Consider the following 15,187-nt stretch of genomic DNA (forward strand, 5'->3'; position numbering starts at 1 on the left):
TTCCATATTAGACATAATATGGAGATAGTGGACTTGCACATTGTTCCAGAATTTTGATTTACTGATGTATTTTTTTTATAGATGTCTATAATTTTTTTGTTTATTTGTTTTATTTCAGAAGCCCTTACATATACTTAGTAGATACAATGAACAGAGAAAAATTAAAAGCGCCAATTTACAGTCCAAACATTTCAAGGTACCAGTAGTAATCAAGCTTTAGTTTTTAGATTCAAAATATCCCCAAGTATGACATTGTTTTGAAATGCACGATACAAAAAGAAAGACGTTTGCTTGTTGAATGCTCTATTTCATCTATACATATTGTTAAACTGAAAAAGTCCAAAGAAACTAAACCTAATTTGAGTTCAGTACATACTGACACACTTACATAATTAATCAATGTGTTATGTGCATGTGCATTTAAACCTTAAGCATTTGAACAAAGTGCAATTTATTAGGATTGCAGAAAACAATTTATAATTTTTTTCCCAACAAGCCAATATTTAACAAATTCCCTACTGCTCTATATGTTTGAGACTTCTGATTTATTTCTTTTTACAATGTTCCTTCCCACACAATGCTGTGCCAACGAACTAATGATTTTTAAACACAGTTAAAACTGTTCTGATTTGTTAGATATGAGACCTTTTTATGTGTAAATGTCATGAGCCTGTGGTTTTCAGTGAAGCGTGACCCTTGAGCCATGATTCTCTTTACAAACGTTCCTCAGTGAAAGCAGTACAGATCCTGGATGAGACGGGATGTATATGTGTTCTAGTATTGAATGGATGAATGAGCTTCGAATTGTGTATTGCCAAATTAAAAACTTTATATTAGGATGAAAGAAGGCCAGGATAGCTCTTAATAACCTTTGCTAACACGGTAAAGGCTCGTTGTTGTGTAACTAATGCATTTGTTCAGGACTGTGCACTATGTGAAAATAACACTTTACACAACCTGCAGGTATCAGAAGGGAAATTTGTATACGTCATACTTCCAACTTGTACAGTTACTGATTTTTGAGGACACGGGAGCTGTTCTTGAATATAAAGAAAAGAAGTGCCATGCAAAGGTTGATAGTTGGATTCCTAATCAACCACAGCATTCTTTCGCCAGCCCATTTGCTAAAGCCTGTCAGAGTTTTGTCTCTTTACAAGGCAATAATGTCCTTGTTTACGCTGTACATGTTGCATTTAAGATTTAAACTTTGAGGAAAAAAAAGTTAATCTTAGAAAAGTACTTTTAGCATCAATTCCCCTGAGATTCCACCTGCAGACACTTCTGTTTACAATGCTATCCTCTACTTTCTACTGCTTGGTTTTGTGTGTTTGCTGTACAGTGTTCGAAATAAATAAGATCCATCCATGTGGTCAAGTTTGCTATTTGTTGCATCTGAGTTAAACATTACATTACTGTAAATTGTGTATTATCCAACAGCGGTTTATGTACAAGTATTTTCCATTTTTGTGTATTATACAACAACGGTTTATGTACAAGTATTTTCCATTTTGTTTAAGAAATGTTGCATTTGTTCTGTCGCACTGCCCTCTTGTGGTCTACTGAAGAACATACTTCAAATCGTCAATATATAGCCTATGCAGTATCATGTCTCTAATTTCATAAAACACTTCTGATTTTAGCACGAGAGTATAATTGCTCCCTGAAATATTAACAAACAGTACAGAGTTGTCACTAATATCATCAGTTATTATCAGGATTAACCCAGTAAAACTTGGCAAAAGTAAAAATTAACAGATAAAACAAATGGTCACCGAACAGCTAAATTTGGCGCTGTATTCCAAACTTTGCCACTTACATGATTGATGCAGAATCGAAGACAGCTTTTCTGAGGGAAGGGTTGTCCAGTTTCACGTCAAGGTTTTTTAATATTATCAACTCAAAATGCTGGCAGAGTGGTTGCTTTTGCTCGTTTGCTGTTTTTCCCGCTTCCGATTCCCGCGCTTGATCACAGACCTGGGTGCGCGCAGATGCAAACAAGAAAAGACTCAAACAAGAAGTTACGTTTTCTAAGGTATGGCACTTTTACTTTTCTTTCTTAAATTAAACCTTTTAAACGTATATAACGAAATAACATTAAGCTAAAGGTTACGTACCACTTTAGTTGGAAGCACACAAACATAAGAGCTTGTAATCTTTTCTGACATTATCCCATCTCTTGCTGTTAACATCAATTTAATAATTGGTGCTTAAAGGAGTAGTCAGTATAAAATACAGGGTAAAGGTGCACCCTGACCGATAATTGTCTTGGACATTTTTCAGAATGTGAAAATGTTGAGGAAAGGGCAAGTGATGACTAAGAAAAAGTCTTTGCATAGACAAGGTTGGTAAGAATGTCCATCACACTAGTCTCACTAAAAGTGTTTGTGTTAGGTTACACTTTTGGGCAAGTCTACTGTTATTTTCTGTGTTAACTGACAGCATACCATAAATTACATCTATAAAATATATTAAATTATATTAAAGAAGTCTGGCATTTATAAATAAATAAAATAAAATGCATGCACAGATGCACTATTCCAAAAATGATCAATAACACGCATTTAGAAAATAGACAGGATGAATTTATTTCATGCTGACTAGCTTTTTTACTTTCTAAAGTATTTCAGCCAGATGCTGCCTGTTTTTGTAGTTAGCCAGAGCTATGCTTAAAATTTTCAGTATTTTAATAATTAAATTAGGCATGTTAAGCTCATTCTCAAAAAAGCCATCAGGAGGCCCTCTGACCTCACCTTTTGCACCACCCATGAATTTGCATCCCTTATGATATAAAATTTGCATTCTATAACAGTAGAAATTACGATGACTAACTCACAAGTATCTTAAGAACATTACTTGTGTTCCTTCATTTATTAAAAGCAGACAGTCCATTCAAATACTGTATTTCAAGCCACTACAGAGCCAGTTCATGCTAAACAGCTTGAAAATGGAACATAAGCATTATGTCCTATGTATTTAATGATCACAGCTATTACCTATAGAAAGCACCTTAACGGAAAATGAAACGCTGGTCTTTTACAATCAAAATATCTGTTATACATCATCAAATAATGGAATTGTAAATGAACAAACTAAACCAGAAAAGAAATCAAGACAACTATTTAAGGCTGTTCTGGTCCTGAGGATATTTTACATACTGTTTCTCATTAAAGAGGCACACACACACTAGCAAAACAAAGATCTCAGTGCATGACTGAAGGAACAACCAGCTCGAGACAGCCAGAGAGCTCTTTTACTGTATAAGTAAGGCCAGCAGCATTAGCTTCGTCTTTCAAACAGACAGGGGAGCATGTCATCACCGGGGGACTGTAAACTCTGTCTGATTTGAGGACAGCTGATTAAATAGGTTGATGGTCTTATAATGAAAGTGTCTGTGAGGAATGGCAGTAGGGATTCTCTTCAAAGGAGTTCATTACGTATTACCAAGCTTCTTGTGGAAAAGGCATTTGTGTGGTTCTCCACTGCCAACCGTCTAATGGATGAATATGGATTTATCTTATCCAAACAGATGTCCTTGTATGTGAATCCTTAAGAGTGAACTGTATGTCATTTTATGCCCTTGAATATCCTGTTCCTGGTTGGAAACCACTTGGGTAACATCCGTCGACACATTTATCCCAAAAAATGCAATAGCTCTTACTCCACTGTCTCGGCAGCTTTGGTGTCAGTGATCAAAACCAGATTAACAAACGTCCTCTTTTAAAAAGCGAGAGGAAAACTTTCCTTCTGAAGAGTCTCGTTTGTAAAACATACTGGACAAAGACAAGTGGATCCACTTGTAGATGTTTGTACTGTTCAGTTCATCTGTCATAAGAAAGTCCTGACCGTACAGTAGAGTGATAGTGTTATGAGGACTGGAAGTGCTTTCCTATCTGGGGCAAATCCAATCGCATGTGCAACTGCAAAATATAAATAGAAAAAAAAAAATATTTCAGTAGCCAACAAACAACAAAAAACAAGATGATTACAGTTTCAAATAGGGTGTGAAAGGTATTCTGGCTCTCCTACAATTTAAGCCTAAGAGATTCTCACTTGCTTCATGTAATTTATATAATTACCAAAAACTGCATTGACACGATAGCCTAAAAACATCAACCAGGAGTTCAGCATACTGAAGGATAATAGTTATAAATGCCATAAGGGCTATAAGCAGACCTGCTATCCTGGGGATGGTAATCTGTTTGCTGCTGCTCCCTTCTCCACCTTCGCTGACTGGTTTAATCTGGATGATGTAATCCTCGTCCACAGGCAGGGAGAGCTCAAGAGATGTGCTGTTAGTCTCCACCACGCTGGGCCGACTCTGTCTGCTTTGCTTGTACATGACCTTCAAAACAACACAGCTGCTGTAAAACTCGCTTACAGACCCTTTTTCTGTTAGTAAGCATTGTGACGTTTTTCTGTGGGTGGAGCTTAGGTGGAGGCAGAAAGATTCCCCTGACCGCTTCACTAACACTAGCTTTGTTAGCTTGTTTTTTTCAACAATGACTGGAGAAAATCAGATTTTACCTGCATATGTAAGATCACTCACTGTCCGGGATCGCGACTGTTATTTGAAAAGGTTAACTTTAACGGACGAAACCAGATCGGCCGACCCGTACACACTAGCTCAAAGCTTGGACGATCTGACAGGATTCCCTCCAGTTGAGTGACTCACATCTAACGTGTATAGTAAGACAAACTCACCGTGTCTATCTAGTCATGAAGATGTATATACATTTCAATTTCTGCAGGCAACTATTTTTACAGCTACATTATTATTCCAGCCACAATTAATCACAACAATGTATATACAATTACAAATGATTAAACATATAAATCGTCAGTTTGTTGTTTTACACATGCACACAGACATTATTTCATACACAACATAGTCGTGAGATGCATAAGAAATCTTTAGACGCACCCATAACAACAAAAGACAATACTTTATTTATCCTTTTCTGATAAGAAGTGTGCACTGCAAACACAAGTATTTTTGACGATTGTTTCTGTCCAGTCCACTCGTTTTATATGCGATAAAATTTCTAATTTGAGGCTGTATTACGTCGATTCCGGCACCCAACATCACAACAAGATGATATTTTAAGCTCCTTATGTTGCCGAATCTGCGCTGGTTTGCATTGGCCGCCTCCAGTTTTCCCTTTGTTTTGCCTCCAGCTAGCGCTGTGACGTAATTGTGACTTCGGCCCTAAAAGGGTCTATACATTTAAGTACTAAGTAATATTAATTAACTACATGTACTTACTATATGGTTTTAGTGTTTGGTTTAGGGTAGGGTTGCCCAAACTCAGTCCTGGAGGGCCGGTGTCCTGCAGAGTTTAGCTCCAACTTGCCTCAACACACCTGCCGGGAAGTTTCTAGTATGCGTAGTAAGACCTTGATTAGCTGCTTCAGGTGTGTTTAATTAGGGTTGGAGCTAAACTCTGCAGGACACCGGCCCTCCAGGACCGAGTTTGGGCACCCCTGGTTTAGGGTTACTTGCATGTAATTATGCATAATTCATTGTTATTATAATAGTAAGTACATGTAACGTGTAACAAGGACACCTTAAAATAATGTTACCTAAAACTCAATTTATATGTAACAGATGATGGACCGTTGAATTCATGGTGTGCTTTATTTAATATTTATGGAACATATGGTAATATGATCTGAAGCAAACATTCAGCCATGTTGTTGCATAAACAGATATAGAGGCAGTGATTTTTGTATGTTCATACCTTATAGCCCATAACTTCAGACTCATTCTCCAGAGACTTGACATGATCCCACTTGAGGATGAGTTTAGAGTCTGTAGTATTCCACGTGACTTTGACTGGAGACTGACTCGGTGCTGGAGAAATACATTCAAAGAGCTGAACGTCACACTTCAGAGCAGTTTAAAACTGCTGTACAGTTAAGCATGTTAAGTTTGAAACTGCAGCAGCACACATACAGTACATAGACTTACTTAAATGTTAACGGAAGCTCAACTGTGGAGTTCATTGGTTCTTGCAAATGAGAACAAATCTCATTGGTTCTTGTGCAACAAACGATCATGTTTGAGCAAATGTTTACGATATTTGATGAACTCCGTGTACTGTATGTGCATTGATCAATGCTTATATGTGAATAATAGGCTAATTTAAAATAACTTATTATATGATAAATTTCTACGATATTTATATGAACTTAATGAAGTGTGAAACTTTTGGGAGAATGGACATTCAGTCCTAGTGGAAGGACTGAAAACTCTTTTAAGGTTTTATTAAAATATTTTCATCTGTGTTTCGAAGATGAAAGAAAGTTTAAAAGAGTTTAAAAGGACACGAGGGTTAGTAAAAGATTTTCCTTTTCAGATGAAGTATTCTTTTAATTTTCCATCCTAATGATGAAGGAAACACCCTGAAATAGGGTGATGTTTATAGACAATAACACAATAGCCAGGGTCCATGTCACACTTACGGGGTCTCTTAGTGGTGACATTCACCACAGCACTATCAGGTCCAACACCTGCACTGTTATAGGCTTTGAGTTTGATGTAGTATGTACTGCTGGGGTCCAGTCCACGAATGACAGCAGACGTCCTGTTTCCCACAGTCCTCATCACACTGGCTGTGTCCGGTCTGTCCTTTGTTCTCCAATACCTCAGCTGAAATTCACAGTCAACTAGCAGTCATAATCAGCATCACAAAGTGTCAATCACTGATGAAAATTTATTGGAGCTGTGGTGTTCATGTGGGCTGTCATGTGATATATTCAAGTCAGTCTTGCTTACTGATTTTCTGTTTCTGAACTGAACAAAATATCTGACATTTTCCGCCAATATATTCATTTTTATAGCATTGTTTATTGGTTGCTACTGCATTAAGAACATGAATAAAACTGGATGCGAGAATTGTTATAACAGCACAGGGAATATACTTACACAACTTTCATATAGAACAAACCCAGTGAGATTCATTAGCTTGCTTTAGTTGTGTTGTCCTCACCTCATAGCCCATTATGCGTGTCCTACTGGTGCTCCATGGTAAAGGCTTCCAGCTGACCTCCACTTCTGAGGCTGACAGGCTCTTGGCACGGACGCGACTGGGGGCACGACTGGGCTCTATGGTCAGAATAATCATTACCGTAATATCTCGGCATGTTTAGGCTCATTATAAGAGCACTGATGCACTGATTTATACTTTCTGATGGACTGAACTAGCGAATGGTCTTCAGTTGTCTTTGCATATTAAATTAAGGTTGGTAAATTGGGTTTACCCTCTTCTGCTGAGTATATAGTGGTCACAGGTCCAAAAAGACCTTCTCCTTTGTTGTTGTAAACTCCCACTTTCACATGAAATGGAGAGAATGGAGGGATGCTCTCGTTTTTGAAGATGTATCGGGATGCATCAGGAGATGTCACGGCCGCCTGCATCCAGCTTTGACCACCAAGAGGGCGAAAAGCAACCACGTAGCCGAACCCTGGACCACACTGCAACTCTTCTGGGACTGGCTGGAGAGCCACACAAGCACCCACAGACACAACACAAGTGAGAGAATAAGCAAGTGAAAGATGTATCATTATAACAGAGCAATGTTATACAAGAGGCTTTGTCTCAGTAAAAGCAGACTATGGAAAATCCCTTTCACGGTCCTTGAACATATTTTTCGCTTTTCACATTCTGAAATGTAATTGCTAAAATCCATAAACATTTTGTCTGCCTGACTGAAGAGTATCTGCCTTTTTTAAACAAGAGCTGTTTAAATCTGACAGCATGATGGGACTGTTTTTGATACAGGCCAGTGGACGGTCCACCATTGACAGCTACCTTTGTGCACTTAAATGTGCAAGCGAGAGCTTGCTTTGTTACCTCCCAAGTGATGACAAGCTCTGAGCGACTGCCACCTCCTCCACTGACTCTGGCTGGGGTCGTCCTTGGCACTGCAGCATTAAAACAAGAAGACTTTTTCAGCCAGTTTTACAAGATGAGAAAAGCCAGAAGTGCAGACAGGGCATTTTCTCCTCCATCTGTTTAGCATGATGCCACAGAGACAGCTTCCTGGCTGCTTCTTGGTTCTGAGCGAAAAGGTTTAATATATAGTATAGTTGGAAGAGAACTGTGGAGAAGTGCCTTGTTTTATTTTTACAATCCCTGCTGGCCTTCCCAAAACTTCCCAATATACTCACGGCAAAGTTATTTTTTGTTCTTCACCTAGAAAAAGTTGGAAATACCTTTGCAGTGGTATACTGTTATCGAACATGATTTAGATGAATATGCAAATATGTGCTGCACACTGTCATTTCGGTAACAAAATAAACACACAAAAAAGCACTTTATACAATAGATTGCGTTAAAGGGGTCATGAACTGAGAAACCAAAATTCCATTGATCTTTTGACATATAAGAGGTCATTGTACCATAAAAACATCTTTATAGTTTTAGAACTCAAAACTTTGATGTTAGTCTAAAAACAGCTTATGTTGAAGGCAGTCTGCCAAAACGACAGCTTTTGGAATGTTCTACTGTATGATGTAATAGTGTGCCTCCGCAGAAGAAGATCAACTCTTGCTTCTATATCACTGCCTGTTTAGCCCCACCCACCGATTCGCACATGTAGTGTTACGAGAGGCAAATGCGCAGGTCTATGCAGAAACCAAATGATAAAGATGGCTCTGAAGACAAGAAGACACTGTGCAGTGCCAAGCTGTGGAAGAACAGTCTTCCTTCTTTGCCTTCCTTCTGATCCCAACGTTAGGAAAGAGTGGATGAAATAACTGTTTTTATTACGTGATCACTATGGCTTTGTCTCTTCTTACAGACGATTGACATGTATTGAGTTATTTATGCATTTTTGACCTAAATCACAGCAGCATCTATCTATGAGGAATGTATGCTGTCAAACATACACAACTGTTAGCCAATCATAGCAGTGGGCATTTACTTCAGAGTCTAGTAAGTGGACCTCAGAGAACAGTACAAAATAAAAAAAAACAAGGATCAAAGTAAACATGCAACTATATACTTACATGTGTCCTTGGTCCTGATTTTTTGTGAGGGTTTGCTGGGTTCCCCGGTGCCTATGGAGTTAGTGGCCAGCACTCTGAACTCATATTCAACCCATGTACTCAACTCCACCACACGGGCTGTCAACTGCTGCCCTCCCAGAGACTCTGGCACTGAGAAAATAAGAGATATTTCAATATATTGAAAATAGATTTCCAGAAACCTGAAACAAAATAATCACTTGGAAAACTAGCTAGAGGCTGGAGACACAAGGTCTGGTCCAATATGCAGCTTTTTATGACCAAGAACCAGACACATAGACAGGAAGAGTGATTGGCATTAAAAGCAACCAACTTTTTGTTTTTACTTGCTTGTACCCTTGTGAAAAAGAACTGCACTTAATCATGTAGAATGCACTTTTAGTGAACTTCTAATCATAAATGTATATTTAACTGTACTTGCAGATAATATAATATGTGACTCTGGACCACAAAACCAGTCACAAGGGTACTTTTTTTTTTTTAATTGAGATTTATACATCATCTGAAAGCTAAATAAATAATTGTAATGATTTTTGACATAAAAGAAAAATCGATAATTTTGACCCATACAATGTATTGTTGGCTATTGCTACAAATATACCTGTGCTAATTATGACTGGTTTTGTGGTCCAGGGTCACATATTAAAGGTGGGGTAAGCGATTTTTTAACATAAACTTGTGCGTATTTGACAGCTTAAGCGCAATAAGACATGAAAAAGAACTCACATGCCATGTGAGAGCCACTTTCTGTGCGTTCGCTTCGGATGTGTGCGCTCAGAAAACCATATATCAGAAGTTTAAACTAATATGGCTTTAAAAGGCATGATTTCAGTGCGATAGATATAATAATCAAAACCAAACCAAACAAGCTGTAATGGTGCCGCTCTATTCTGGAAAAGGGGGCGGGGAGCAGCTGCTCATTTACAATTAAAGAGACATGCAGAAAAATAACGTGTTTCTGCTTCCACTCAAAATAGGCATTTTAAAAATTATATAATAAATGATCTGTGGGGTATTTTAAGCTGAAACTTCACAGACACATTCTGGGGACACCTGAGACTTATATTACATCCTGTAAAAAGGGGCTTAATAGATTCCCTTTAAATTATTGTTCTTTTGTTGTGCTTAAAAAAGAACAATTATTTTGATGTGGTGACTAACATACTAAAGCATGTGCAAAGTACTTGATTATAATTTTAAATTAATATATTTTAAATGTACTAATTTACAACTTCTTCATTATTTTAATGAATAACCATATTTTAAAGACAACACAATTATGAATACCATATAAAGATGTACTCGAGTCCTACTTAAATGGGTCAAAAGGTTCAGCTAACTGCATTTAATATAAAACTAAACTAAATTTAGTATCAATTTAATTAATACATTTTCATTTATTTCCAATTAACAATCTGAAAACATTACATCTGGGTTAATCTAAAAACAATCATACAGTGTGGAAATAATACTGTGATTAATGCTCATCTCCTCAAGGTTGTACAGAAAGTACAAAATAAATTGGCAGAAAATGTGTGTATACTGTCATGCCCCTGGACTGTCTGTGTGTGTTTGTGTGTTTTTGCTCCCCATGTGCTCTCCATAACCTAGTTTCTCCCTCATGTTAATTGTTTCATTGAGTCCAGGTGTGTCTAGTCATCCCCTCGTTAAGTTGATTACATAAGCTCTGTTCTGTTCTGTTTGCTTTGTCTGGCGTCTAATGTCTTCTGGTTCCCTGTTTGTGCTGCGTGGATTCCTCTGTTTGATCATTAAAGACGGAAATTTGAGTTTATTCCTACGTCTCCTCGTTCCTCGCTCCTTGCCGTAGCAGCAATCGTGACAGAACACCGGACCTAGAACAGTTTAATCAGCGTGTTTTACCCCGATTTGTTTCCGTTTGTCCCACAGTGTTTTTGTTTCCGATGTGCTCTCCCTTATGGATCCCCTCGCTCGCCCTGAATACCTCCTCCTCCTGCTGGAGCAGGGGGAGCGTTCGCTCGAGGACCATACCAGACTGTTTCTGGCCCTCGCCGAACTCACCAGCTATCCGGACGACTGCGCGTTCTATGACGGCAGCCTTTGAACACCACTTGCAGAGTGGCGTCATCTGAAGATGGTCCTCGAGCGGATTTCGCCGCCTTCGTGGAGTGGATTCTGGCGAGACTCCTCACTCCTGACCCAGTGCCCAGCCCACCATCTCCCCACTGTGCGGAGCCAATGCCTGCTTGCCGCGGTTGACGAGCCGTTGCCGTATGCATCGACAGTCACCCCCACGGACTCTGTTTGCCGGCCCCCTCCCGGGTGCCCGTCCTCCTCCCAAGTTCCCACCCGTTCCCCCCCTCTGTTGTTCTACGGCGCGAGGACGCGCCTTTCCGGGAGGGGGGCGATATGTCACGCCCCTGGACTGTCTGTGTGTGTTTTGCTCCCCATGTGCTCTCCGTAACCTAGTTTCTCTCTCATGTTTATCGTTTCATTGAGTCCAGGTGTGTCTCGTCATACCCTCGTTAAGTTGATTACATAAGCTCTGTTCTGTTTGCTTTGTCCGGTGTCTAATGTCTTCTGGTTCCCTGTTTGTGCTGCGTGGATTCCTCTGTTTGATCATTAAAGACGGAAATTTGAGTTTATTCCTACGTCTCCTCGCTCCTCGCCGTAGCAGCAATCGTGACAGATACATTGTGGTCAGAAAACAAAGTTGACTACTAAAGCATTTTTGAAACATTTGATTGCACTAGCTTGCAAACTTCAACAAGCGAGATTAGTTCCTGAGATTAGAGGTCTGAACAAAGGATAAAGATTAATTAAAGAAAAGTTTATGAAATATTGCCATCATAAAAGCAATGCTAAAACACTGAAAATAATTTATAGGCCTTGTGCCAAACTAATCAAACTAACTAACAGTGGTGACTAAACAGCACTCAAGGATCATTATGATAAACTGTGCATTTTAATCCACACTATTAATTCCTGCACACCTGTTTTGGCTGCCTGCCATCCGAGAGAGAAAGGGCTTCGGATCTGAATGTAGTAAGCAAAGAGGGGACTGTGGTTATCAGGGCCAGGACTCCAGGACACAAAGGACGTTGTCTCTGTCACTTCATCAACTTTAATATCCAGCGGTGGGTCAGGGGGACCTGTGGGGAAATGATTATGGAACTTACACATATTTTTATATATTTTTTACATTTTGGTAGGTTTTAACCTGGTGGTTTTTACTTTTAAGTTTAATCTAAGTGGGGTTTTGTCTTTGAAATCTTGTTTGGAAAAACATTACCTCGTACCACAACATCTGTCGCTATAGACGCACTGTCCACTTTAGTCTGTACGGCACATGTGTATCTTCCTGCGTGCCTTAGCTGAATGTTACGAATCATGATGTCACCAGCAGATGTCTGTGAGCAAAAAGCAAAATGATATTTACAGATTCATGTAAGCCATTTTATAGTCTTATAGTCTGTTAGATTCCGATTTTCTGGTTTCAACAAATCAACAAACATGAATATCAGAAAGCAATGCTAAAAGAATGACACGTACCCCACCAACTTTTTCAAAATATCCCCCATGGCTTCCAAAATTGATCAGCTGCTCGTTGAAAAACCAGGTGAATCTCACGTCCAGGGTAGGGTCACGAGATACCTGGCATGGAATTACAACACTCTCTCCCACTGTAACATCCAGCTGGGTGGCTTTAGAAGTGATGATGGTTGGCTCTGAAATAACAATGAGATGGTCAGCAGCTAATATATTTATAATTGAACATTACTAGTCATCAGTAGCTTGGTGGAGAAAACAAAAGTTGTATTTAAGTATATTACGACCAGGCTTAAGATGAGACATGTTGAAAATTAGTTAGCCTAATATTATATATATATATATATATATATATATATATATTTCTTCAAAACCAGGTCAATATGAGGACGTTTCTCATCTTTCTGACTGAATTTCTGAGATTAAGATCAATTTCGTAATACTGGCTCTGTAGCTTTATCAGTTCATGGTGTTGCCTTGGAGTTACAAAGTCATTTTTGATGTCAACCTGTAATTCGAGTCTTTTGTGCAGAACACTAAGACCTCCTTCTTTCGTCTTAGAAATATTGCTCGTTTACGGCCCATGCTATCCTTTATGCTCATGAAAAGCTGATTAACTCTTTTGTTTTCTCACATATTGACTACTGCTATGCTCTCTGTTTTGGAGTTTGTAAGTCTTCCCTCAACAAACTACGATATCTGCAAAATTTGGCAGCTAGAATCCTATCTGTGGCCAGGGTTGGTGACCATATGACCCCTATTTTGAAGTCTTTGCACTGGCTCCCTGTCAGGTACTGTATATTTCAAAATCCTTATGCTAATGTATTAGGTTTTGCATTATCTGGCTCCAGAGTATTTGGCTGAACTTCACACTCCTTATGCACAACTTGCAACTTGCGATCCTCTCAGAGTGGTCTTTTTATCCTGTGCTCAGAATTCTTTGGCTGACATTAGAGAAGCACATTTGTTAGGTATTTTTAAATCTTGTCTTAAAACATTTTATTTCAGAATTGGTTTTAGCTACTTGATTATCTGTTCTATTTTGTTATTTAATAATTCAGCATTTTTAGTCCTAGTTGTTTTTTTTTTTTAGATTGTTTTACATTGTTGTGCTTGCTTTTGTTGTGGAACGCTTTGAGAAAGTACTTTTTAAAAGTGCTATAAAAGTTTCTAGCTTTCAATACCGCTTGATCATTGGTGTAATTGTTGTTTTGTTACGGTTGTGTTTTCAATTTGATAGTCTTGTTTTATTCATCTTAGTTCTGCGTTTTTATTCTATTCTGTACAGCACTTTGGTCAACTTTGGTTGTTTTTAAATGTGCTTTACAAATAAATATTGTACTGTATTGTATTATTATTATTATTATTACTACTACTACTACATTTGAGCTGAGGCAAGAAGTGCAATGAGAAACACAATTCTACCACCACTAGATGTCACTATGCTGTTACATTTTCATCTGAAAGAAGTCTTGCAAGTCAACAATTCTCAATTCTGCAAAAAATATTCTCAACCTTTCAAAATATCAATACATACATCAAATGAATGCACCTGTTATTAATATGATATTAATGTTAAACAACTTAAAACATAACTTGTCTGATTGGGTGTTAAAACTCCATTAAAACAATCCATCCACCCATCCATCCATCCATCCATCTATCTATGTATCAAAATAACAAGTAATTGTCAGACACTTTTTTCATCATTTCTGGAAATCAAATCAAATCAAAACACAATAAAATATTTTCTATATCATCACATCTGTCTGATATTCCTCACATGAAGTTAATTTAGGATATGTAAAAGAAAAGGGTCAAGATGACAAAAACATGCAACAGTGCATATTAATAAAACAGTCGGTTCAGCTTTAATTTACGGGATGAATCATTACTGATTAGTAATCTCTGGATTCCCTTGTGCTGAATTATTCATGCTTTATCACGCACCTCTTGCAGAGATGTCTCTTTAATACGGCAAACACGTGGCTTTTGCTGGAGCAATTTTATTTAAACAGTTTGCACATTAACATGTCAAATAAACATGTATTCAGGATCCAGGCTTTCATGTGAAAATGAGAATGAGAGAAGAAACCAGAGAGTTACTATAGAAACCAGTTTTAAAAACAAGAAGGACCACCAAACCGCTGTTCTAATTGAGCGCTGGTATTGTTCACGCCGTCTTGTCAAAAGGGTGAAGAATTCACAGAGTTGCAAAAAGGCTGTTTTAGATGGATTTAAGCCCTAATGAAACAGCACAGTTATTTCCACACATATCATGCATCTCTAATGCTCGCCAAATAAATAAATTCCCCATTAACCACAAGCACAGTTCATCTAGAGAGTGTGGAGATAAGCAGCTTGTGCTTTACTCTTACACTGGCAAAGACTGTAGATCGATAGAAAATAGTTATTTTATGTCATACAAAATAATGTTATGCAACACAATATGTTTTATAGAGTACACTAACATTCCAAAGTTTGGGATCAGAATACAGTAAAAACAGTAATATTGAGAAATGTTATGTTTACTAACTTTTCTATTTGAGTATATATTAAAATGTAAAATTTATTCCTGTGATGCAAAGCTGAATTTTCAGCATCATTACTCCAGTCTTCAGTTTCCTCCAG

At 38.1% G+C, this 15,187-nt stretch overlaps 1 protein-coding gene across 1 annotated transcript in view; it reads right to left on the reverse strand.

Moving 5' to 3' along the window:
- Nucleotides 1-2,867: 2,867 nt before the first annotated feature.
- LOC107722753 (contactin-3-like) overlaps nt 2,868-15,187 on the reverse strand; it is a 78,092-nt gene continuing 65,772 nt past the window's right edge. The window contains exons 11-21 of the mRNA XM_016531223.1: nt 12,560-12,735; nt 12,300-12,417; nt 12,001-12,159; nt 9,011-9,160; nt 7,854-7,924; nt 7,261-7,495; nt 6,990-7,105; nt 6,463-6,649; nt 5,739-5,851; nt 4,174-4,342; nt 2,868-3,917 (exon numbers count right to left, since the gene is read on the reverse strand). Of these exons, the coding sequence (XP_016386709.1) occupies nt 3,826-3,917; nt 4,174-4,342; nt 5,739-5,851; nt 6,463-6,649; nt 6,990-7,105; nt 7,261-7,495; nt 7,854-7,924; nt 9,011-9,160; nt 12,001-12,159; nt 12,300-12,417; nt 12,560-12,735 (1,586 nt within the window). The 3' untranslated portion in view covers nt 2,868-3,825. The remainder of the gene's footprint in view (nt 3,918-4,173; nt 4,343-5,738; nt 5,852-6,462; nt 6,650-6,989; nt 7,106-7,260; nt 7,496-7,853; nt 7,925-9,010; nt 9,161-12,000; nt 12,160-12,299; nt 12,418-12,559; nt 12,736-15,187) is intronic.

This window comes from Sinocyclocheilus rhinocerous, unplaced genomic scaffold (assembly GCF_001515625.1).
Source record: "Sinocyclocheilus rhinocerous isolate Xijiao unplaced genomic scaffold, SAMN03320098_v1.1 scaffold162, whole genome shotgun sequence".
In the NCBI taxonomy this organism is placed as follows: Eukaryota; Metazoa; Chordata; class Actinopteri; order Cypriniformes; family Cyprinidae; genus Sinocyclocheilus; species Sinocyclocheilus rhinocerous.